We start from the raw sequence: 27,114 nt of genomic DNA, 5'->3' as shown, positions 1-27,114 counted from the left end.
AAATGGTTCCCTATTTCGTGCACTACTTTAGCCCATAGGGCTCATAGAGCTCTGATCAAAAGTAGTGCACTATATAGGGAATAGGGTGCCGTTTGTGAGTGATCCTGTGGTCAGTACTGATCATGTTCTCTACTCTGCCGTGGTTTCCATTCCTCCCATCAGGTCCAAAGAACACCACAGTGAGTTCCAAGTTTCTTTCACATATCCACTCTGACAGACACGCATTCCAACCCCGTCCTGTAGGATTCAGGGTGGGTCGTTCCCTTCCCTCCGACAGCTGTTTTTCCATCTAGTGGAGTTGGAACAGGAAAACCTGAGGTATCTCCCACCTCTCTACACTAACACATGGGATCTGAACGAGTCCGTCCGTGTGTGTTGCTTCACAGCAGTCTGTTTGGGATCGTCTGGTCACTCAGTCTGGACATCAGTTCCTACCTGGTATGTACTGTGTTTTGTCTTTTAGTCTTTCTAGTGGGACAGTAAAACAGCATGAAAGGTACAGCTAGTTAAGACTCTGGATTTGCGCGTGGTGTTTTGATCAGAAGCAGAGTTCATGTCGATGTGTCAGGCCGTCTCAGCCAGGATTTATTCCACATATGGTCCTCTGATGACCAGGCTTGTTCTGGTGCGTTGTTTAAAGTATACGGGTAGGAGATTCATTTAGCTCTCTGTGGTTCATTCAGAGTGATATGTGAAGAGTTAATGTGGTTGTAGCTGTGTATTGTTGCTGCTGCTTCATTGAAACACCAGGTGTTAGTAGTTACAGAGGAGTCACCCTGAACTGAAAGACCCTGAACTGGCTTCCTGGAAACCTGATCTCCGGAAACCACCGTCAGTCACACACAGGTCTCTCTCTCTCTCTCTCTCTCTCTCTCTCTCTCTCTCTCTCTCTCTGACGGATGGAGGACTGACACATCCACCATGCCTTACATCTGCCATATACCACAGTTTATTAGGTCTGCCACCCTGGCCAGTTTATTAGGTCTGCCACCCTGGCCAGTTTATTAGGTATGCCACCCTGGCCAGTTTATTAGGTCTGCCACCTGGCCAGTTTATTAGGTCTGCCACCTTGGCCTTTTTTATTAGGTCTGCCACCTTGTCCAGTTTATTATGGAACCCCATTATGCCAAGGCAGCAGCTACTCTTCCTGGGGTTTATTAGGTCCCCATGTTTGTGCCAAGGCCAGCTACTCCCTGGGGTTTATTATAGATCCCCATTAGTCCTGCCACCAACTGGCCAGTTTATTAGGTCCCCATGCCACCCAAGGCCAGTTTTCCTGGGGTTTATTAGGTCTGCCACAGCAGCTGGCCAGTTTATTATGGTCCCCATGCCCTGCCAAGGCCAGCTACTTTCCTGGGGTTTATTATGGTCCCCATTAGCCTGTCACAGCAGCTACTCTTCCTGGCCATTAGTTCCTAAGGCAGCAGCTACTCTTCCTGGTTTATTATGCCCCATTAGTTCCTGCCAAGGCAGCAGCCTGGCCAGTTTATTAGGTTTATTATGCCACCCTGGGCAGCAGTTTTCCTGGGGTTTATTAGGAACCCCATTAGTTCCTGCCAAGGCAGCAGCTGGGGTTTATTATGGAACCCCATTAGTTCCTAAGGCAGCAGCTTCTTCCTGGGGTTTATTATGGAACCACCTTGGCCAGTTTTCCTGGGGTTTATTAGGTCCCCATTAGTGCCAAGGCAGCAGCTACTCTTCCTGGGGTTTATTATGGATCCCCATTAGTTCCACAGCAGCTACTCTTCCTGGGGTTTATTACGGATCCCCATTAGTTTATGCCAAGGTCTGCCTGGGGTTTATTATAGACCCATTAGTGGGCAGCAGCAACTCTTCCTGTTTATTATGGATCCCCATTAGTTCCACCTTGGCAGCAGCTACTCTTCCTGGGGTTTATTATGGATCCCCATTAGTTCCTGTCAAGGCAGCAGCTACTCTTCCAGGGGTTTATTATGGATCCCCATTAGTTCCTGCCAAGGCAGCAGCTACTCTTCCTGGGGTTTATTATGGATCCCCATTAGTTCCTGTCAAGGCAGCAGCTACTCTTCCTGGGGTTTATTATGGATCCCCATTAGTTCCTGCCAAGGCAGCAGCTACTCTTCCTGGGGTTTATTATGGATCCCCATTAGTTCCTGCCAAGGCAGCAGCTACTCTTCCTGGGGTTTATTATGGAACCCCATTAGGCCAAGGCAGCAGCTACTCTTCCTGGGGTTTATTATGGAACCCCATTAGTTCCTGCCAAGGCAGCAGCTACTCTTCCTGGGGTTTATTATGGAACCTCATTAGTTCATGCCAAGGCAGCAGCTACTCTTCCTGGGGTTTACTATGGATCCCCATTAGTTCCTGCCAAGGCAGCAGCTACTCTTCCTGGGGTTTATTATGGATCCCCATTAGTTCCTGTCAAGGCAGCAGCTACTCTTTCCTGGGGTTTATTATGGATCCCCATTAGTTCCTGCCAAGGCAGCAGCTACTCTTCCTGGGGTTTATTATGGTTCCCCAAGGCAGCAGCTACTCTTCCTGGGGTTCCCCATTAGTTCAAGGCAGCAGCTACTCTTCCTGGGGTTTATTATGGATCCCCATTAGTTCCTGTCAAGGCAGCAGCTACTCTTCCTGGGGTTTATTATGGATCCCCATTAGTTCCTGCCAAGGCAGCAGCTACTCTTCCTGGGGTTTATTATGGATCCCCATTAGTTCCTGTCAAGGCAGCAGCTACTCTTCCTGGGGTTTATTATGGAACCACATTAGTTCCTGCCAAGGCAGCAGCTACTCTTCCTGGGGTTTATTATGGAACCACATTAGTTCCTGCCAAGGCAGCAGCTACTCTTCCTGGGGTTTATTATGGAACCTCATTAGTTCATCCCAGCAGCTACTCTTCCTGGGGTTTACTACGGATCCCCATTAGTTCCTGCCAAGGCAGCAGCTACTCTTCCTGGGGTTTATTATGGATCCCCATTAGTTCCTGTCAAGGCAGCAGCTACTCTTCCTGGGGTTTATTATGGATCCCCATTAGTTCCTGTCAAGGCAGCAGCTACTCTTCCTGGGGTTTATTATGGATCCCCATTAGTTCCTGCCAAGGCAGCAGCTACTCTTCCTGGGGTTTATTACGGATCCCCATTAGTGCTCTTCCTGGGGTTTATTATGGATCCCCAAGGCAGCAGCTACTCTTCCTGGGGTTTATTATGGATCCCCATTAGTTCCTGCCAAGGCAGCAGCTACTCTTCCTGGGGTTTATTATGGATCCCCATTAGTTCCTGCCAAGGCAGCAGCTACTCTTCCTGGGGTTTATTATGGATCCCCATTAGTTCCTGTGCCAAGGCAGCAGCTACTCTTCCCAGTGTTTATTATGGATCCCCATTAGTTCCTGTCAAGGCAGCAGCTACTCTTCCTGGGGTTTATTATGGATTCCCATTAGTTCCTGTCAAGGCAGCAGCTACTCTTCCTGGGGTGAAACCAGAAACTGTTAAGAAGGCCCTGTAGGACCTGCCTTGTTGATATTGTTGTTAAGAAGGTAGAAACAGTGTAATGGTAAAGTATTGATACCTAATCACAGTGTAATGGTAAAGTATTGATACCTAATCACAGTGTAGTGGTAAAGTATTGATACCTAATCACAGTGTAGTGGTAAAGTGTTGATACCTAATCACAGTGTAATGGTAAAGTATTGATACCTAATCACAGTGTAGTGGTAAAGTATTGATACCTAATCACAGTGTAGTGGTAAAGTATTGATACCTAACCACAGTGTAATGGTAAAAGTATTGATACCTAACCACAGTGTAGTGGTAAAGTGTTGATACCTAATCACAGTGTAGTGGTAAAGTTCAACCACAGTGTAGTGGTAAAGTTTGATGATCACAGTGTAGTGGGGTTGATACCTAATCACAGTGGTGGTAAAGTATGATACCTAATCAGTGTATCAAAGTATTGATACCCACAGTGTATTCCCTGTAATGGTAAAGTATTGATACCTAATCACAGTGGGTCAAGGTCAACACAGGGGGTAAAGTGTTGATACCTAATCACAGTGTAATGGGGTTTGATACCTAACCACAGTGTAGTGGTATCCTAACCACAGTGTAGTGGTAAAGTATTGATACCTAATCACAGTGTTTGGTAACTCCTAATCAAGTGTAATGGTAAAGTATTGATACCTAATCACAGTCTAGTGGTAAAGTATTGATACCTTCACAGTGTAGTGGTAGTTTTACCTTGTAGTGGTATGTTGATACCTAATCACAGTTAATGGTAAAGTTTGACCTAATTACAGTGTAGTGGTAGCTGATACCTAATCACAGTGTAGTGGTAAAGTTCTGATACCTAACCACAGTGTAATGGTAAAGTATTGATACCTCACAGTGTAATGGTAAAGTATTGATACCTGGTCACAGTGTAGTGCTAAAGTGTTCCTAATCTGTAGTGTGTCTGGATACCTAACCACAGTGTAGTGGTAAAGTGTTGATACCTCAGTTCCCTAATCACAGTGTAATGGTAAAGTATTGATACCTAATCACAGTGTTGTGGTAAAGTATTGATACCTAATCACAGTGTAGTGGTAAAGTATTGATACCTAACTGTAGTGGTAAAGTGTTGATACCTAATCACAGTGTAATGGTAAAGTATTGATACCTAATCTGTCCCTCTAACACAGTGTCTGGTAAAGTATTGATACCTAATCACAGTGTAGTGGTAAAGTATTGATACCTAACCACAGTGTAGTCAGATACCTAACACAGTGTAATGGTAAAGTATTGATACCTGTAGTGGTAAAAGTGTTGATACCTAACCACAGTGTTGTGGTAAAGTATTGATACCTAATCACAGTGTAGTGGTAAAGTGTTGATACCTAACCACAGTCTTGAAAGTATTGATACCCCACAGTGTAGTGGTAAAGTATTGATACCTAATCACAGTGTAGTGGTAAAGTATTGATACCTAATCACAGTGTAATGGTAAAGTACACCTAACCACAGTGTAGATACCTAATCACAGTGTAGTCCCTAAAGTATTGATACCTCTGTAGTGGTAAAGTATTGATCCTAATCACATGTAGTGGTAGAGAAACCACAGTGTAGTGGTAATTCCTAACCACAGGTATGGTAAAGTATTGATACCTAATCACAGTGAATTTAAAGTATTGATACTCTGTAGTGGTAAAGATCAAAGGGGGCCATCTGACAGTCAGGGGTGGGGTTGACCTCTAGTATCACCTCCCTGTATAGTACAATACCAGGGTCACAGGTCAACAGGGGGCCATTTATGGTCAGTCAGGGGTGGGGTTGACTCTCACCCTATTCCCTGTAGTTTTCTCCCTCAATGATCCAAACATCTACTTCCTTGTTGTGTAGTTTTCTTGCTATTTGTACTTCTTTACTTGAAGTTGACCAAAGTAACTGTCCTCTAGCTGACCATCTGACCTGAGTTCTGTCTCAGCTCCCTCTGCAGAGTGTCTGACAATGCTGCTCTTCCCTCTGCAGAGTGTCTGGTCCAAGCTGCTCCTCTTCCCTCTGCAGAGTGTCAATGTCTGACAAGTGTCTGGTCCATCTGACAATGCTCCTCTTCCCTCTGCAGAGTCTGGTCCAATGCTGCTCCTCTTCCCTCTGCAAGTGTCTCCTCTTCCATCTGCAGACTGCTCCTCTTCCCTCTGCAGAGTGTCTGACCAATGCTCCTCTTCCCTCTGCAGAGTGTCTGACAATGTGCTCTTCCCTCCATCTGACAATGTGCTCTTCCCTCTGCAGAGTGTCTGACAATGCTCCTCTTCCCTCTGCATGTCTGGTCAATGCTCCTCTTCCCTCTCATCTGACAATGTGCTCTCTTCCCTCTGCAGAGTCTGGTCAATGCTCCTCTTCCCTCTGCAGACAATGTGCTCTCTTCCCCTCCATCTGACAATGTGCTCTCTCCCTCCATCTGACAATGTGCTTCCCTCCCTGCAGAGTGTCTGGTCAATGCTGCTCCTCCCTCCATCTGACAATGTGCTCTCCCCTCTGCATCTGACCAATGTGCTCCTCTTCCATCTGCAAGTGTCTGGTCCAAGCTGCTCCTCTTCCCTCTCTGCAGACAATGTGACAAGCTGCTCTCCCTCCGTGACAATGTGCTCTCCCCTCCATGTCTGACAATGCACTCTCTCTTCCATCTGACAATGTGCTCTCCCCTCCATCTGACAGTGTGTCTCTCCCTCCCTCTGCAACTGGTCCAAGCTGACAATGTGCTCTCCCCTCTGCAGAGTGTCTGACAATGTGCTCCTCTCCCTCTGCAGAGTGTCTGGTCCCTGTGCCTCTGGCTGTCATGTGCTCCCCCTCTCTGACAATGTGACAATGTGCTCCCCTTACCGGGGCCTCTCCATCTGACAATGTGCTCTCCCTCCATCTGACAATGTGCTCTCCCTCCATCTGACAATGTGCTCTCCCCTCCATCTGACAATGTGCTCTCCTGTCCATCTGACAATGTGCTCTCCTCCATTAGACAATGTGCTCTCCCTCCATCTGACAATGTGCTCTCCCCTCCATCTGACTGTTATAGACCCCGCCTCTTCTCTGTCAGGAACCGGCTCGAAGCCCGTAACAAAAAGGGAGACAACGTGGAGAAAAGCATAACAAAATATATTTATTAACTGAAGTAAATACAATTAACAATGGTGTGTTTAGTCAGTAGTGTAATAAGTGAGTGGTTGTGTGTATTCATGTGATAATGAGGAGTGTTGAAAAGTGTCAACGCAAACAAAACAGCCACAAAAATGCCAAAACCAAAATCTGTCTGTCTGCATGGAGAGTCTCCTCAATGAATGGGGAACAGGTGCATTTATCCTGGGACACACCCGAGCCCATTTCGCTGACGACCCTCCCGGCTCCGCCCACCGACATCCTATTAAGGAAAACAAGAGCAAAAAGAAAGATTTCGGCATACAGTGGGAGGGTCGTCACATCTCAGTATCTGTGATTGGCTGTTATAGACCCCCTCTGCTCTCTGTATCTGTGATTGGCTGTTATAGACCCCCTGCTCTCAGTATCTGTGATTGGCTGTTATAGACCGCCCTCTGCTCTCAGTATCTGTGATTGGCTGTTATAGACCCCCTCCCTGCTCTCAGTATCTGTGATTGGCTGTTATAGACCGCCCTCTGCTCTCAGTATCTGTGATTGGCTGTTATAGACCCCCTCTGCTCTCTGTATCTGTGATTGGCTGTTATAGACCCCCTGCTCTCAGTATCTGTGATTGGCTGTTATAGACCCCCTCTGCTCTCTGTATCTGTGATTGGCTGTTATAGACCCCTCTGCTCTCTGTATCTGTGATTGGCTGTTATAGACCCCCTCTGTATCTGTGATTGGCTGTTATAGACCCCCTGCTCTCTGTATCTGTGATTGGCTGTTATAAACCCCCTCTGTATCTGTGATTGGCTGTTATAGACCCCCCTCTGCTCTCTGTATCTGTGATTGGCTGTTATAGACCCCCTCTGTATCTGTGATTGGCTGTTATAGACCCCCTCTGCTCTCTGTACCTGTGATTGGCTCTTATAGACCCCCTCTGTATCTGTGATTGGCTGTTATAGACCCCCCTCTGTATCTGGGATTGGCTGTTATAGACCCCCTCTGTATCTGTGATTGGCTGTTTATAGACCCCTCTGCTCTCTATCTGTGATTGGCTGTTATAAACCCCCCTCTGTATCTGTGATTGGCTGTTATAGACCCCCTCTGCTCTCTATCTGTGATTGGCTGTTATAGACCCCTCTGCTCTCTGTATCTGTGATTGGCTGTTATAGACCCCCTCTCTGCTCTCTGTATCTGTGATTGTTATAGACTGTATCTGTGATTGGCTGTTATAGACCCCTGCTCTCTGTATCTGTGATTGGCTGTTATAGACCCTCTGTATCTGTGATTGGCTGTTATAGACCCCCCTGCTCTCTGTATCTGTGATTGGCTGTTATAAACCCCCTCTGTATCTGTGATAGGCTGTTATAGACCCCCTCTGTATCTGTGATTGGCTGTTATAGACCCCCTCTGCTCTCTGTATCTGTGATTGGCTGTTATAGACCCCCTCTGTATCTGTGATTGGCTGTTATAGACCCCCTCTGCTCTCTATCTGTGATTGGCTGTTATAGACCCCCTCTGCTCTCTGTATCTGTGATTGGCTGTTATAGACCCCCTCTGCTCTCTGTATCTGTGATTGGCTGTTATAGACCCCCTCTGTATCTGTGATAGGCTGTTATAGACCCCTCTCTGCTCTCTGTATCTGTGATTGGCTGTTATAGACCCCCTCTGTATCTGTGATTGGCTGTTATAGACCCCCTCTGCTCTCTGTACCTGTGATTGGCTCTTATAGACCCTCTGCTCTCTGTATCTGTGATTGGCTGTTATAGACCCCCTCTGTATCTGTGATTGGCTGTTATAGACCCCCTCTGTATCTGTGATTGGCTGTTATAGACCCCTCTGCTCTCTGTGTCTGTGATTGGCTGTTATAGACCCCCCTCTGTATCTGTGATTGGGTGTTATAGACCCCCGCTGCTCTCTGTATCTGTGATTGGCTGTTATAGACCCTCCTCTGTATCTGTGATTGGCTGTTATAGACCCCCTCTGCTCTCCGTGTCTGTGATTGGCTGTTATAGACCCCCTCTGCTCTCTGTATCTGTGATTGGCTGATGTGTCTGATGATTTAAAATGTTTTGTAATTCTATGAATCTTACCCAGTTGTTTAACTCACCCACTCGGCCAAATCCTAAATGCCCAGATCAATCCTGAACCCTGATTGATTTGATATTGACAAATGTTCCACATAAATATTCTGCTGTTGGTGTTTTTGTAATGATTTAAGTGACCATTGTGCTGTTGTTGCTGTTAGAAATACTAAGGTTCCTAAAACAAACCTACATCTTATCCGTAAGAGAAAATGTGAAGAGTTTTAATGAGCAGTTTTATTTTGACTGGAGCAGATTGAGTTTATCCCTGATGTGGAAACTGCCTGGAAATTCTTCATGATGCTTTTTTTCCCAATAGTAAACAAACATGCCCCATTCCACAAGTTCAGGGTTAAAGGGGAGGGATAATGCATGGTTTTCTCCAAATAGTAAACAAACATGCCCCATTCCACAGGTTCAGAGTTAAAGGGAGGGATAATGCATGGTTTTCTCCCAAATATTAAAAACAAACATGCCCCATTCCACAAGTTCAGAGTTAAAGGGAGGGATAATGCATGGTTTTCTCCAAATAGTAAACAAACATGCCCCATTCCACAGGTTCAGAGTTAAAGGGAGGGATAATGCATGGTTTTCTCCAAATATTAAACAAACATGCCCCATTCCACAAGTTCAGGGTTAAAGGGAGGGATAATGCATGGTTTTCTCCAAATATTAAACAAACATGCCCCATTCCACAGGTTCAGAGTTAAAGGAGGGATAATGCATGGTTTTTCCAAATAGTAAACAAACATGCCCCATTCCACAGGTTCAGAGTTAAAGGGAGGGATAATGCATGGTTTTCTCCAAATAGTAAAACAAACATGCCCCATTCCACAAGTTCAGAGTTAAAGGGAGGGATAATGCATGGTTTTCTCCCAATAGTAAACAAACATGCCCCATTCCACAAGTTCAGAGTTAAAGGGAGGGATAATGCATGGTTTTCTCCCAATAGTAAAACAAACATGCCCCATTCCACAGGTTCAGAGTTAAAGGTCTTGTACTATTCACAACGGTAATCTAGCCTGGGCTCACGCAAGGAATTCATGTTCTGATGCTGATTGGCTTATTTTTAGGCAGATAAGAAACGAGTGTTCTTCTCTTCTCAGAAAGTCTGAATATTTGATCTTTGTTACCACCGATGACCTAAATGACCCTATACAGTTTTGGAAGGCTATTATGTCTATGTCTGGTAACAATAATGTAAATGAAGGTCTCTGTTGCTGTATATGACAAAACTGAAATACTGAATTGTTTCAATGAGCACATTGATCAGCATTTGTCCGACCACTTTAAAGGGCGGAGAGCCAACTCTTATTGGGTAATTATAGGCCAATCTCAAAGCTGTCACCACTAGCGAAAATACTTGAAACCCGTGTTAGTGAACAGCTAAAATAGTTTTTATATACTGACTCTATTTTATCAATTGTACCAATCGGGCTTCAGGAAGAAGCATAGCACAATTACAGCAGGGATGAAGGTTTTAAATGATATCACTGAAGCCCTTGACAAAAAACAGCACTGTGGCTCACTTTTTATTGATCTCTCTAAGGCTTTTGATACAGTTGATCATGCTATACTGAGGCAGAGATTGTCGAGTATAGGTATTTCGGAGCATGCAGTTGCATGGTTTGCCAACTATCTGTCTGATAGGACTCAGTGCACTCTGTTGGATGGGTTCATGTCTGTTTAATTGTATGTCTGTAGTAGTGTGCCCCAGGGCTGTGTACTCGGTCCCATCTTATTCACTATTTATATAAATAATTTAGACAAAATGTCCAAAATGCACAACTTCACTTTTATGCTGATGATACTGTTATTTATTGTTGTGCCTCGTCTCTCACAAAAGCTTTCCAGAACATGCAAACTGCTTTTTATACTGTTCAACATACCTTTCAATTAAAGCTTATCCTCAATACTGACAAAACTAAACTAATGGTGTTTTCAAAGCAAGAAATAGACCTCTGAACCTTTCACCTTTTACTACCTGTCATGGCAAGGAGATTGAGACTAACCTCATATAAATATCTTGGATACTACCTGTCAGGGCAAGGAGATTGAGACTAACCTCATATAAATATCTTGTAATTTTAATTGATGATGGCCTCTCTTTAAATTGCACATTAAAGAACTTTCAAAAGAAATTAAACTGAAGTTGAGATTTTATTTTAGGAATAAGGCCTGTTTTTCTTTGAAGCCAGAAGGAGGCTGGTATCAGCTACATTTATAACCTTTACTAGACTATGGGGATATTTTATATATGAATGCTTCCGCTCAGTGTTTGAGATCAATTGACACCCCTTTACCAAGGCACATTGAGATTTATTTTAAACTGCAAAACCCTTATGCACTACTGCACTTTGTATACCAGGTTGGCTGGCCTCTCTAGTCACTCATAGGCTCAGTCACTGGTATACTTTATTTACTAAAGCCATTTTGGGTTTACTACCTTTTTATTTGTGCATTTTTATTGTTCAGAAATGTGGTGGGTACTCTCCTCGTTCATTGACTTCATCCTGCTAACTGTTCCAAATGTCAGAACTGAATTTGCAAAAGGGCTTTTAACGCCTTATAAAATAAATGTAAACTGGAAGAACCCGATTTTGGTGTTTTAAATAATTGATGAAGGATTCCAAATCCAAACTTTGGAAAATTAGGATATTTTTTTTTTCCTTTCAAAATGTTCAAATAATGTGCAAGCTATCAAAGGGGTAGTCCCCACTCGCCCGATAATTAGTGAACCTCCACCCGCAAATGGATTGATCTCTGACCTCAGTAGCGATACCCTAATTATGCCATTAGTGGAAAAGCAGACAACGCTTTCCAAAATCAACCATTGGGCGCAAGCCTCGTAAAGGTTCTCTCCAGTCTAGCCCTGATGTCTTGCCACCCAAGATTGGCATCTGTCCAATACTGTCACGCCCTGGTCGAAGTATTTTGTGTTTTTCTTCATGTATTTGGTCAGGCCAGGATGTGACATGGGTTTTTGTATGTGGTGTGTAGCTTAGTGTGATTGTAGCTTAGTGGGGTGTTCTAGGAGAGAGTCTATGGCTGTCTGATGTGGTTCTCAATCAGAGGCAGGTGTTTATCGTTGTCTCTGATTGGGAGCCATATTTAGGCAGCCATATTCTTTGGTTGTATTGTGGGTGATTGTCCTGAGTGTCTTGATGTCCTTGTGCTGTGTTAGTTGACACAAGTATAGGCTGTTTTTCGTTTCGTTTATTGTTTTGTAGTGTTTGTGTTTATTCGTGTTTACGTTGTGTGATTAAACATGGATCACATCATACACGCTGCAGTTTGGTCCGACTCTCCTTCACCACATGAAAACCGGGACAAATACTGCAGTGCACAGCTGAAGCACGAGCAGGTAGTAGGAGACATAAAGGGACAGAGGAAGAGAACCGGGAAACCAATGACAAATGCAGAAAAGGGAAAATTCTGCTAGCTATGGAACTGCGCTTGAAAACTGAACAATTAAATGTAATTGCAAAAACGTATGATGATGAACAAGCACAAGCTCTTCAACAAAATCGTCTTCTACAGGAACTTCTAAAGCATATGCTACAGGAACAACTCGATTTAGCCAAAACTAAATACGATGATGTTCACGCCAAACTAGAAAAATCTGAAGAGTTATCTACAAACAGGAGCGCTCAACTTGATAACATGCAGGCAGTTTGTTGAACGTTACTCAGAGTAACACGGTTCTACTCAAAACGCTGCAGACCAAAGACGATCAGTTAATGAACACAATGACAAAGTTGGATGACAAATCAGCAGAACTCATTGAAGTCGCTGACCAAATGAATGATGAGAGAACTCAGGTGATGAAGATAGAAATATTGATTTCTAAGCAAGCGGAGGAAATCTCATCACTGAATCTCTCGCTCCGTACTCAAGACTCTATCTGCAAACCATGACAGATAATTTTGAGACTGAAAGGAGCAAGTGTGACACTGCGTGTCAAAATCAGTACTCTAAGCGCTCAAGTGGACTCTGCAATGCAGCAGAATACCACCCTTAGGTACCATCTGGAGGAAGTCCAGAATGGTCACGCTCTACAGCGTGACTACCAATCCAAGCAACCGAGCCCTGTACTCACAGGAGTAAAGATTTATAGGTTTCAGACCTTGCCTCCCTCATGTGTCCCTCAGTCTTCTCCTCTTGACCATTCGGCACTGGTAACATCGCGCCTCTTGGCCAACAACAACAAGGCTTGGCTTCTCCTCTTGGCCTTTCGCCCCAATCTCTCCACAGGATGAAGCCAAACCTCTCCGCTCGCTTTGGCGCTGAATACCTTGGACAAACTCATCAAGAATTTCCCCACCTTTGACCTCGTTTCCAGGTCAGCCAAACGATACCGAGACGTTCCTAGCTGACATAGAGGACGCGTTGATGGCTACCCGAACCTACGGGTTCTGACAGGGTTTACCTGTTGAAGCTAACGCTTCAATAGTATACCGCGTGACAAGGTTCATTTGCCTCCAACAGCAACATGTGCTAAATGACTAAACTTGCCAGAGCTTTGAAAGTATAAGTCAGTGGTTTCTGCGACTCGCAACACAATAGCTCACTGGCTAAAACGTCAAACAAGCTCAGAACGAACACCCACAAGCTTACTATCTTATCGTTCAGCTTACTTTGGCCTACTCACTGAAACAGGCATGGAAGACCTGTACCATTTAAACAAATGTTCCTGTCAACATGTATCACCTTCATTACCTACTTGGTCCTGCCACCACGTTGGCTTGCCTATCTTACAACTCAGAGAGCTTGCAAGCACAGCTTTTGAGGCATCAAAGCTTGCAACGCTAAGAGCCCTGATCACGGTTTTAAAGTCAGGGTGCATTATCAGGAGCACTCACTCCCATCAAAGGTACATTATCAGGTATTGACCTGTTCACTAGATCCTGACCCAACCCACAGTGTCTAGCCATCAAAACGACTATTCTACAATCCTCCTGTTCACTAAATTCCTGTACCCAACCCACAGTGTCAGAGCCATCAAAACGACTACTGCTACAATCGAAGCCAGTTCACTACGTTCCTGTACCCAACCCCACAGTGTCAGAGCCATCAAAGCGACTACCTCTACAATCGGCCTGTTCACTCGTTCCTGTACCCAACCCACAGTGTCAGAGCCATCAAAACGACTACCTCTACAATCGACCTGTTCGCTACGCCTCGCACCCAACCCACAGTGTCAGAGCACAAGGGTAACAAAGGTTAAAGGATGATCAAAACGTAGACCAAAGGGTTCTCCAGCCACTGCAAGAACTAAAGCAAAGCTTTAAGTAAAAGATAAGTCACAAGGACTAGACGTTCCTGCACCCCGCAGGAATTAGCACCCATCACAGGGTTAAAACAGTAGCCATCAAAAGCGACTACCGCTTAAATGTAAATGTAAATGTAAAATCTCTCCCGCTCTCACTCGAGACCCTATCCAGGGCCAGCTGCAATAAACAAGCCTCCGGGCTTTGTCTATAGACTCGGATACAAAAGGTTGCGAAAGAAAAAGGTCAAACGGTTAAAGGAAGATCAAAATCTGAAAAAGTCAATCTGACCTTGAACAGTTGGCGCATCCCAGTTGCGAGGACCACTCCACTTTATGAAGAACTACCTGAAGCAAGAAACTTGTCATGCCTAATTGATTCGGGTGCGACATATCACTCATCTCTCAAACATTGTTTGGTAGTCTAAAATGGCTTTGAAATAGCTAAACTTTAGTTAAGTGTCCCGATGACACTACACTTCGAGGGGTCAGACTACCTCACCTCTCACATTGGTCATGCTGAAACTACACTTAAAACTTCCCGTCTACCCTGTGTATGTTACACTGTAACCCTGCTACTTGGAGCAGACTTGATGAGATCGGTTACTCCCATTGATGGATTGGAAAACCAACCAGGAACGGCCACAGGCCACCGTGCCTCTCCACTGACCACACTGCCTTCCCTAATGCTAGCTGCCACGCAGTCATTCACGAGGGTATCTGTCGAAAGCACCCCTAGGAAAAGATGTTTAGAAACCTCTTTGGGGCAGAATCCAATCCAGGAGATATTACAATATCTCCACATTCCATCAGCCAATCTGATTGACCATTCTTTTCATGATTTCGAGCCAGCTGTCTCTGTGAATAAGCAACTTCCCTCCTCCTTGCAGTCCTCTAATACGGTAGTTGAGATGAACTCCTTGCCCTTCGGACACTTCCGCAAGCACTGCGGCCGTCTCAGCAAGAAAAACATTGATGCGCAGAGTATACTCTGCTTCCAATGATACACCTTCCATGTTGTTGGGGACTGTCACCTCATGATACTAATGGCGTCAGTCCAGCAACTGACCCGATGACTCCCCACTGGTGAAACACTTTGCGATATCACAGAGCGATATCCTCATCTCAGTTCGCAGGTACTGAAGAGGTTGCCACACGCGGACGCGGTGGTGACTGACATGCCTCTACAGCCACTGAGGGTGTTGAAGCACAAACACCAGGAGGTTTGGTTGGAAGGTTACAGCCATTCTGTGACCGCTGACAACTCATAGGGTTAAAGGTTCCTTTTGTTTGTTCCCCCAGACACCAACACCACCCGCTGGTGGGGGGTCCAGAGTCACAAAGGGGGGAATAGTAGCCCAGACTCATGATGAGCCTCATCGAGGGGGGGGGGTCCGGAGACACAAAAGGGGGAATAGTAGCCCAGGAGTCCCGGGTGGGGGGTCCAGAGACAAAGGGGGAATAGTAGCCCAGACTCATGATGAGCCTCATCGAGACCGGGGGGGTCCAGAGACATAAAGGGGGACAGTAGCCCAGATCAGTGATGGGCCTCATCGAGGCCGGTGGGGGGGTCCAGAGACATGAGACACAAGAGACATAAAGGGAATAGATAGCCCAGACTCAGAGTCACAAAGGGGGAATAGTAGCCTAGACTTCACATGAGCCTCATCGAGGCCGGTGGGGGGGTCCGGAGACACAAAGGGGGGAATGGGAGATGAGCCTCATCGGAGAGACACAAAGGGGGAATAGTAGCCCAGACTCATGATGAGCCTCATCGAGACCGCCAGAGACATAAAGGGGGAATAGTAGCCCAGACTCATGATGGGCCTCATCGAGGCCGGTGGGGGGGTCCAGAGACATAAAGGGGGAATAGTAGCCCAGACATGATGAGCCCAAGGCCGGTGGGGGGTCCAGAGACACAAAGGGGGAATAGCCCAGACTCATGATGAGCCTCATCGAGGCCGGTGGGGGTCCAGAGACACAAGTGGAATAGTAGCCGGATGAGCCTCATCGAGGCAAGAGACACAAAGGGGGAATAGTAGCCCAGACTCATGATGAGCCTCATCGAGGCCGGTGGGGGTCCAGAGACACAAGGGGGGAACAGAACTCATGATGAGCCTCATCGAGGCCGGTCCAGAGACACAAAATGGGGGAATGTAGCCTCATGATGAGCCTCATCGAGGCCGGTGGGGGGTCCAGGGGGGAATAGTAGCCCAGAGATGAGACTAAGGACACAAAGGGGGGGAAGAGTAGCCGTCATGATGAGCCTCATCGAGGCCGGTTCCAGAGCATAAATCAAAGCCCCTGAGTTGGGGGTCAAGACTAAGGACAACACCGTCCCTAAATCAAATTAGTTGTAAACTCCCCTGTGAGAACAGTGAGGAGCAGACAGGCCCCTAGACGGGGATTATCTTAGAGCACATCTAAGATGGTACTGAGGTGTACCACACTGGTCGTATTTTGAAGTGCAGTGGACTTGTCCACCTCCAAAAACAAATGGGCAAACATAATCATTGTGTAGGTTGTGTGGTTCAACTACAATACAACTAGTAAATGCTCTAAATCATGTGTTCCGGTAGTATAATATTTCTGGATAAATCGGTAAGATAACTGGTCCCTTTGAGCACCAGTATCAATACCAGCGACAGTCAGTCTAGCTACAATCAGAAAGAAGGTTAGAGACCTAACCAATCAAATTACCCTTGACAATAGCGACATAGGAGTCACTCAGAGTGCAACACGTGGGAAGGGAATCTCCAGTGCACTCTTCCAATGGTTAACACATGTTAGTAAAACACTGTTAACACACTGCTAGTAAAACCACGACAGACTCCTCGACACCAATTCTGACTGACCTCCAGGCATTGACCTGAAAATTACCTGACTACATCAGACTTATTCTGAACAAGTTGTAATCTGCCAGGATACTTGGTTTTCTTCCTTGACATGCGCGCTTGCGTAAGCATACATGCACAACGGAACATCCAATTAGGATTTATGCCCACTTCAGGGTCCAAGCAAAAATACCAGCCTAAGTAAAACAAAGTTGAACATTTACTTCTAGGCCTTTGACTCTACAGCACTCACCAGTTTTCTTCCCAGAAGTCCATAGATCATCCTGTAGACTGCCAAAACTAGTCCTTACAGCTGTAGACTTATCATATAGTTATCAGCTTAGGATAGTGCTTAAGCAACACACCAAGTAGGAAAACCCCAGATATGGCATTAGAGACAATGCCATGCTAGTCATTGCCAGAACATTGGACGTACAGTATATAGAATACAGTCCAGTGAGATGATTTTTGTGTGAGAACTATATTTTGTATATCTTTTGTTTATGCTTTCATTCCTTTTTCGGTTCAGTTCCTTTGACACTTAGGAAGTGATAGAGCCATAAACAAAGTCCCCATACAACCATGACGTAGTGCCACAACGCCACTCATTGGGGAATGGGTATGGGTAATTATATATAACTTCATGAGCGTGCGTGGCGTTGGTAACATCTGCCTAAGTTACTGCACAGATCTTCCAGTCTGGACGATGACCAGACGACGGGTCCGGAACAGCGACCCCAAATCCAGACTTCACGGCCCATCCTTGTGGCGGCATGCCCCACTGTCAGGGAGCCTACCAAGGTACATCACTAGAAGGGACCACAACGGGTGATCACCAACCGGACATCAACTGCCATCCTTGTGGTGGACTGCTCCCGCTTTTTCAGAGAAGCCACCAAGTTCAACCACCAGAGGGCAACGATGATCTACAAACAGGACATCACGTGTTCATGATATTATGTTGATTTGTAACTTGCAGGACAAACAAGATCCAAACCACCAGGGTGGGTATGTCATGACGTTGGCCTCTTTGGGTATAGCAAGCCCCACCCCCTCTCCCTGCTGCCCCTTTCCTCCTTCAACTAGGTTGCTGTGGTCAGAGAGACGTTGTAAATTCCTGAGGATCTCCTCATGGACACACAGTATAGAAAAGTACATTTTCATAGAGGACAAAGGAAATCCTTCCACCTCACAGAACTTTAGGTACGAACAAATTTCATGTTCCGGAGAAAGTATAAAAGATCGGTGAAGAATCCAGCTACGAACTGGTCCGTTTGTCACAACTTGGGAAGCTCATGAGAGACAGTGTGGCCACATTACCATAACGCTGTTTATATAATTGCATCAGATATGAGGTTTACATCTAATTGTTGTATAAGATGAATGAGTGAGTATGATACTTTTTGTATAATTGTGTAACATGAGTTTGGACTGTTTAATGAAGAAAAAATACAATTCCAATTTGATTTGAAATAAATCAGAGGACCGCCCCTGAGCCCAGTTAGGGGTCAGGCCTCCTGGGACAGCCCTTTTCGGCCCTTCTGAATAAAACCCCCACTCGGGTTTCGATTAGCGAACCGAGCTTACCTCAATTACGAGATGGCTAAAGGTTGCAGACCATGTTTTCTCCATTAGGAGGACAAGGTTGTAGACCATTGCTGAATCTTTAACCATACCACGTGGTTAAGCTCTTAGAGTATCTAACGATACCGACAGAATAAGAACAAGTCTTTGATATTAATTACTAGTCTGCAGCAAGGAATTTGGTATCATTGAACGGAAAAGAATGACAACCGCCGAAACATCCATTCTATAACGAAATGAATGAATGTCACTCTGAACAATCACTATAACCGCGACAGGGAGAGAGAAGGACAATTCTACAAAATAAATGAACTTTTCACCAGCGATGAAAGACGACTCACTGAGCGTAAATATATATATTGATTGCAATTGTTCCCGAATGAGTGAGCGTTCATGTGCAAAGGATTAGCATTTCAATTGTTATAATTATCACTCTATAGTGACTTCTTAGTCGACCCCACTTCTCCTTTTGTCTAACAAGCTGCCATGCCGGTTCAGCCCACTAGGGCACATTCTCATTCATTTAACCACATTTACCTTGTTTGTTATTTTGTTTTGCATTTCTGTGAATTACTTAGATAGTAATAAATGATTTAAGACAATTGATGTATGGATGACTCATAGTGAAGACTGGGTTCGTGCAGATAACCAACAATTTACAACGTTTTTAATGAGACTAACGTGAGGTAAAGTAAATAATTAATTAATTCGAAGACTAATTGATCAGATAAAAAATCTGAAACGTTATTTTAGGGAAATTATAACTTTGTAATCTGAATATTTTTCCTTGGTGCCCCGACTTCCTAGTAATTACGGTTACATGATTAATCAGTCTAATCGTGCAGGGTAGCCTAGTGGTTAGAGCGTTGGACTAGTAACCGGAAGGTTGCGAGTTCAAACCCCGAGCTGACAAGGTACAAATCTGTCGTTCTGCCCCTGAACAGGCATTTAACCCACTGTTCCTAGGCCGTCATTGAAAATAAGAATTTGTTCTTAACTGACTTGCCTAGTTAAATAAAGGTTTAAAAAATAAATAAAATATTACAGAGAATCTTTGAAAAAGCTATAAGTCTTCAGTTAATGATAGTAAAGACTCGCCCAGAACCTAACGGGCCATGGGAAGCATCCTAAATGGCGTTAGATACGTTCACCACACAAGTTAATGGGAAACACACTGTATCCATGTTGTCTGTCCCAAATGGAGCCCTATCCCCTAAGTAGTGCACTATTTCTGACCAGGGCCAATCGGGAAGTACTGCACTTTATAGGGTGCCATTTGGGACGTGAACAAGACCTGCTGCTTGGTTTGAATGCAGTGTGTTTGTCATTACCTTGTGTTGTGTGTTTGTCATGTAATGAAAGACTGGCTGTGGCTCAGATCAGCGAGCAGACAGACAACTATCAGCAGAGCTGTTTAGTCTTCAATCAGAGACCCATCAAGCTGCTACACTGTTGCCAGGTGTATCAACAAGGTAATGTGGCCTGATATTACTCTGTCTACCAATAAGAGCCTGATATTACTCTGTCTACTAATAAGAGCCTGATATTACTCTGTCTACCAATAAGAGCCTGATATTACTCTGTCTACCAATAAGAGCCTGATATTACTCTGTCTACCAATAAGAGCCTGATATTACTCTGTCTACCAATAAGAGGCTAATATTACTCTGTCTACTAATAAGAGCCTGATATTACTCTGTCTACCAATAAGAGCCTGATATTACTCTGTCTACCAATAAGAGCCTGATATTACTCTGTCTACCAATAAGAGGCTGATATTACTCTGTCTACCAATAAGAGCCTGATATTACTCTGTCTACCAATAAGAGGCTGATATTACTCTGTCTACCAATAAGAGCCTGATATTACTCTGTCTACCAATAGAGCCTGATATTACTGTCTACTAATAAGAGCCTGATATTACTCTGTCTACCAATAAGAGCCTGATATTACTCTGTCTACCAATAAGAGCCTGATATTACTATTTGTCTGTGACTGACTGGTCTCTATAGCCAGACTGTCCTCTCTGGGCAGCCAGGTTTTGTCTGTGACGACTGGTCTCTATAGCCAGACTGTCCTCTCTGGGCAGCCAGGTTTGTCTGTGACGACTGGTCTCTATAGCCAGACTGTCCTCTCTGGGCAGCCAGGTTTGTCTGTGATGACCGGTCTCTATAGCCAGACTGTCCTCTCTGGGCAGCCAGGTTTGTCTGTGACGACTGGTCTCTATAGCCAGACTGTCCTCTCTGAGCAGCCAGGTTTGTCTGTGACGACTAGTCTCTATAGCCAGACTGTCCTCTCTGAGCAGCCAGGTTTGTCTGTGACGACTAGTCTCTATAGCCATGTCCTCTCTGGGCAGCCAGGTTTGTCCTAGTCTCTATAGCCAGACTGTCCTCTCTGAGCAGCCAGGTTTGCCTGTGATGACCGGTCTCTATAGCCAGACTGTCCTCTCTGGGCAGCCAGGTTTGTCTGTGATGACCGGTCTCTATAGCCAGACTGTCCTCTCTGGGCAGCCAGGTTTGTCTGTGACGACCGGTCTCTATAGCCAGACTGTCCTCTCTGGGCAGCCAGGTTTGTCTGTGACGACTGGTCTCTATAGCCAGACTGTCCTCTCTGGGCAGCCAGGTTTGCCTGTGATGACTGGTCTCTATAGCCAGACTGTCCTCTCTGGGCAGCCAGGTTTGTCTGTGACGACTGGTCTCTATAGCCAGACTGTCCTCTCTGGGCAGCCAGGTTTGTCTGTGATGACCGGTCTCTATAGCCAGACTGTCCTCTGGGCAGCCAGGTTTGTCTGTGACGACTGGTCTCTATAGCCAGACTGTGCTCACTGAGTCTGTACCTAGTCATTGTTTTCTATCAGTCACAGTGGTCAGATAGCCTGACACCATGTACCGTCTGTTTAGAGACAAATAGCATTGAAGTTTACTTCGATTTTTTTTGTAGTGTCTTTCCAAAATGATATATTTTTAATTTTGCTCTATGGGGTTGGTTTTGGGTTTGTGAACTGAGCCTCAGAACCAACTGGCTGAGGGGACTCTTCTCTGGTTTCATCTCTTGACATTGTAGAGCTGTGTGATGGATGTTTTGGGGTCACTTGTTTTTAGATGGTTCTACAAATGAATGTCTCTTTTTTATATTTGAATGAGGAGGGCCCAGTTCTGCTCTACATGAGTAATGTTGAGTTTTCTTTGCACATGCAATTCAGTCTTGCAAAACTCTGCATGGAGTATTTCGATTGGATGTTTGTCCCATTTAGTAAATTCGTTATGTGACGCCTCCCACTCTGTGACGCCCCTCCCCACTATGTGACGCCCCTCCCACTCTGTGACGATCCTCCCACTCTGTGACGATCCTCCCACTCTGTGACGATCCTCCCACTCTGCGCGCCCCTCCCACTCTGTGACACCCCTCCCACTCTGTGACGCCCCTCCCCACTCTGTGTCGACCCTCCCACTTTGTGATGCCCCTCCCACTATGTGACGCCCCTCCCATTTGTGACGCCCCTCTCACTCTGTGACGCCCTCCCACTCTGTGACGCCCCTCCCACTCTGTGTCGACCCTCCCCACTCTGTCTGCCGACTTCTCTCTCTTTGCTCTTGTTTTCCTGAATAGGAAAATGCACCTGTTCCCCATTCATTGAGGAGACTCTCCATGCAGACCAGACAGATTATGCTCTTCTTGCTTTCTCTCCAGCTCGTTCACAGCCATGTGAAAGCTACCTGTGTTGCTGATATTTAGTCCTACATACGTGTAGTTTGTGTGCTCTAATAGAACTGTGTCCAAATATAATTTATATTTCTAATCCTGATTTCTGGACCTTTTTTTATTTTTAGATTAACGGTCAGAGCCCAGGTCTGACAGACCCTCCTCCTTAGAGACAGCAGCACCAGGTCATCTGTCTACAGCAAACCCTCCTTAGTGGAGATCAAATTATTATTTTCAATGACGGCCTAGGAACAGTTAACTGCCTTTTTCAGGGGCAGAACGACAGATTGTTACTTTGTCAGCTCGGGATTTGATCAAGCAACCTTTTGGTTTACTGGCCCAACACTATAATCACTAGGCTACCCTGCCGCCTCAAAATGTCGATCTTAAATAGTGTTGGACATATTGCGCAGCCCTGTTTCACTCCACTTCCCTGATGTGAAGAAGTCTGTTTGCTTGTTGCCAATTTGAACCACACATTTGTTTTTAGTGTACATTGATTTAATAACATATGTTTTCCCTCCAATACCACTTTCTGTTAGTTTATAAAAATAGCCTTGTCCTTCTTCAAAGTCAAAGGATTCAAAGCCTACAGAACACGTGTAGATTGTGCCTTTGTTTTGGTTTGCTTGTTTGTCAGTTAGTGTGGAGGGTGGAAATGTGGTCTGTCGTACCATCGGTTTTTATAAATCCAATCTGGTTCAGTTAGTGTGGAGGGTGGAAATGTGGTCTGTCGTACCACCGGTTTTTACAAATCCAATCTGGTTCAGTTAGTGTGGAGGGTGGAAATGTGGTCTGTGTTACCATCCGGTTTACAAATAATCTGGTTCAGTTAGTGTGGAGGGTGGAAATACTGTTGTACCACTGGTTTCTTCTTACAAATCCAATCTGGGTTCAGTTAGGTATGGTAAATGTGTGGTCTGCTGCATCATCACGGTAACCAACTCTGGGTTCAGTTAGTGTGAGGTGGAATGTGGTCTGTCGACCATCGGTTTTTACAAATCCAATCTGGTTCAGTTAGTGGGAGGTGGAAATGTGGTCTTGTCGTATCATCTGTTTTACAAATCCAATCTGGTTCAGTTAGTGTGGAGGGTGGAAATGTGGTCTGTCGTACCATCGGTTTTTACAAATCCAATCTGGTTCAGTTAGTGTGGAGGGTGGAAATGTGGTCTGTCGTACCATCGGTTTTTACAAATCCAATCTGGTTCAGTTAGTGTGGAGGGTGGAAATGTGGTCTGTCGTACCATCGGTTTTTACAAATCCAATCTGGATCAGTTAGTGTGGAGGGTGGAAATGTGGTCTGTCGTACTCATCGGTTTTTACAAATCCAATCTGGTTCAGTTAGTGTGGAGGGTGGAAATGTGGTCTGTCGTACCATCGGTTTTTACAAATCCAATCTGGATCAGTTAGTGTGGAGGGTGGAAATGTGGTCTGTCGTACCATCGGTTTTTACAAATCCAATCTGGTTCAGTTAGTGTGGAGGGTGGAAATGTGGTCTGTCGTACCATCGGTTTTTACAAATCCAATCTGGATCAGTTAGTGTGGAGGGTGGAAATGTGGTCTGTCGTACCATCGGTTTTTTACAAATCCAATCTGGTTCAGTTAGTGTGGAGGGTGGAAATGTGGTCTGTCGTACCATCGGTTTTACAAATCCAATCTGGATCAGTTAGTGTGGAGGGTGGAAATGTGGTCTGTCGTACCATCGGTTTTTACAAATCCAATCTGGTTCAGTTAGTGTGGAGGGTGGAAATGTGGTCTGTTGTACCATCGGTTTTTACAAATCCAATCTGGTTCAGTTAGTGTGGAGGGTGGAAATGTGGTCTGTCGTACCATCGGTTTTTACAAATCCAATCTGGTTCAGTTAGTGTGGAGGGTGGAAATGTGGTCTGTCGTACCATCGGTTTTTATAAATCCAATCTGGTTCAGTTAGTGTGGAGGGTGGAAATGTGGTCTGTCGTACCATCCGGTTTTTACAAATCCAATCTGGTTCAGTTAGTGTGGAGGGTGGAAATGTGGTCTGTCGTACCATCGGTTTTTACAAATCCAATCTGGTTCAGTTAGTGTGGAGGGTGGAAATGTGGTCTGTCGTACCATCGGTTTTTACAAATCCAATCTGGATCAGTTAGTGTGGAGGGTGGAAATGTGGTCTGTCGTACCATCGGTTTTTACAAATCCAATCTGGTTCAGTTAGTGTGGAGGGTGGAAATGTGGTCTGTCGTACCATCGGTTTTTACAAATCCAATCTGGATCAGTTAGTGTGGAGGGTGGAAATGTGGTCTGTCGTACCATCGGTTTTTACAAATCCAATCTGGTTCAGTTAGTGTGGAGGGTGGAAATGTGGTCTGTTGTACCATCGGTTTTTACAAATCCAATCTGGTTCAGTTAGTGTGGAGGGTGGAAATGTGGTCTGTCGTACCATCGGTTTTTACAAATCCAATCTGGTTCAGTTAGTGTGGAGGGTGGAAATGTGGTCTGTCGTACCATCGGTTTTTACAAATCCAATCTGGTTCAGTTAGTGTGGAGGGTGGAAATGTGGTCTGTTGTACCATCGGTTTTTACAGATCCAATCTGGCGTCTGCGTAGGACGTTGTGTTCAGTAAGACAATTATGTAGTCTGCTATTTATGATACTGCAGAGAATTTTCCCCAAGTTGCTGTTAATGCAAATTCCTCAAATTATTTGAGTCAAATGTGTCTACATTTTTATTGATTGGTGTGATCTCTCTCTCAATTCAATTTCAATTCAAGGGGTTTTATTAGGGAATCATATGTTAACACTGCCAAAGCAAGTGAACTGAGCCCAAGGACCAGCTTGCTTAGGGGACTCTTCTCCAGGTTCATCTCTCTGTAGGTGGTGGCTTTGTTACGGAAGGTTTGGGAATCGTTTCCTTTTAGGTGGTTGTAGAACAGCTTTTTTACGGATTTTGATAGCTGGTATCTGCCTAATTCTGCATGCATTATTTGATGTTTTACGTTGTACATTTATAATACAGGATATTTTTGTAGAATTCTGCATGCAGTCTCTCAATTTGGTGTTTGTCACATTTAGTGAATTCTTGGTTGGTGAGCGGACCCCAGACCCCACACCTCATAAAAGACAGTTATTTAACTCATTCAATTATTTTTAGCCAGATCCTAATTGGTATGTCACATTTAATGTTCCTTTTAATGGCATAGAAGACCCTTCTTGCTTTGTGTCTCAGATCGCTCACAGCTTTTTGGAAGTTACCTGTGGCGCTGATGTTTAGGCCAAGGTATATATCGTTTTTTTGTGTGCTCTAGGGCAATGGTGTCTAGATGGAATTTGTATTTGTGGTCCTGGCGACTGGACCTTTTCTGGAACACAATTATTTGTTATCTTACTGTGATTTACTGTCAGGGCCCAGGTCTGACAGAATCTGTGCAGAATATCTAGGTGCTGCTGTAGGCCCTCCTTGGTTGGTGACTGAAGCACCAGATCATCAGCAAACAGTAGACATTTGACTTGAGATTCTAGTAGGGTGAAGCCGGGTGCTGCCGACTTTTCTAGTGCCCGCGCCAATTCATTGATATATTTGTTGAAGAGGGTGGGGCTCAAGCTGCATCCCTGTCTCACCCCACGGCCCTGTGGGAAGAAATGTGTTTTTTGCCAATTTTAACCAAACACTTGTTGTTGTGTACGTTCATTTTATAATGTTGTATGTTTTTCCCCCAACAACACTTTCCATGAAATTGTAGGACCTTATTCCAAATTGAGTCAACAAAGCATGATAAGTCTCTGCCTTTGTTTGAATTAGTTTGTTAATTAGGGTGTGCAGGGTGAATACGTGGTCTGTCATACGGTAATTTGGTAAAAAGCCAATTTTACATTTGCTCATTGTTTTCACTTTTTCGCTGAGGAAATGTATGAGTCTGCTATTAATGATTACGCAGAGGATTTTCCCAAGGTTGCTGTTGACGCATATCCCACAGTAGTTAATGGGGTCAAGTTTGTCTCCACTTTTGTGGATTGGGGTGATCAGCCTTACTCTCAAATATTAGGGAAGAGGCCAGAGCTGAGGATGATGTTAAACAGTTTAAGTGGAATTTGTGATCTGTATGTTTTATCATTTCATTTAGGATACCATCAACTCCACAGGCCTTTTTGAGTTGGAGACTTTGTATTTTGTCCTGTAGTTCATTCAATGTAATTGGAGAATCCAGTGGGTTCTGGTAGTCTTTAAAATAGTTCATTCTAAGATTTGTATTTGATCATGTATATATCTCTTCCTCGCTCCCTCTCTTTCTCTCTCTCTCCCTGTCTCTCTCTCCCCGTCTCTCTCTCTCCTTGTCTCTCTCTCTCTCTAAACTAACACCACAGGTCCACAGACAGGCTAATAGTTGATCCTTTAACTGAGGAGTGAAAAGACAGAGCGTAGCCGAGTCCCGGAGACCACAGGTTGCCCTGCCATCTCCCTGTTACCACCTCCAGCAAGGCATCATCCATGGCTAAAGGCTTCTACATCAGTAAGAACATGGGGCTAGCAGGTCTTCTGATGGGGGCTGTAGCAGTGGTCATCATCATAGCCCTGGCAGCAGTCTACGATAAAGAAAAGACCAAGAACCAGAATAAACCTGTGGATGGTGTGGCCACTGCCTCTCCAACCACCTCCTCCACCTTCTCCACTCCTAAAGACCCCTGGGAACACTACAGACTGCCTGACTCCCTGTCTCCTGTCTCATACAACATCACCCTCTGGCCTCGACTGGTTGTCAACGCCTCTACTGGCCTCTACATCTTCACAGGACAGTCAGCTGTGGTGTTCCAGTGTAAGAAGGACACAGATCTGATCGTCATCCACTGTAACAAGCTGAACCTGACTCTGCTCAACGGCCACCATGCTAGACTGACTGGCCTGGATGGAGCGACTGCTCCCACCGTAAAGACTAGCTGGCTGCAGGTGAAGACGGAGTACCTGGTCATTCAGCTGAATGGGAAGCTAACTGCTGGGAAGTCCTATAGACTTTCCACAGACTTCCAGGGAGAGCTGGCTGATGACCTGAAAGGATTCTATAGGAGTGAATATACAGAAGATGGTGGTAAAA

The 27,114-nt window shown here is 45.0% G+C and overlaps 1 protein-coding gene across 1 annotated transcript; it reads left to right on the top strand.

Moving 5' to 3' along the window:
* Positions 1–148: 148 nt before the first annotated feature.
* On the top strand, positions 149–27,108 carry LOC118381840 (aminopeptidase Ey-like; the record flags this gene model as incomplete). Its single annotated transcript, XM_035768733.2, has 2 exons — positions 149–438; positions 26,390–27,108. A coding segment is annotated over exon 2 (595 nt), but the record flags the coding sequence as incomplete, so codon positions are not given.
* Between the last annotated feature and the right edge of the window lie 6 nt (positions 27,109–27,114).

Source organism: Oncorhynchus keta, unplaced genomic scaffold (genome assembly GCF_023373465.1).
Source record: "Oncorhynchus keta strain PuntledgeMale-10-30-2019 unplaced genomic scaffold, Oket_V2 Un_contig_5852_pilon_pilon, whole genome shotgun sequence".
Lineage (NCBI taxonomy): Eukaryota > Metazoa > Chordata > Actinopteri > Salmoniformes > Salmonidae > Oncorhynchus > Oncorhynchus keta.
Note: the sequence above shows the minus strand (reverse complement) of the source record. Positions and strands in the feature narration are given on the sequence as shown.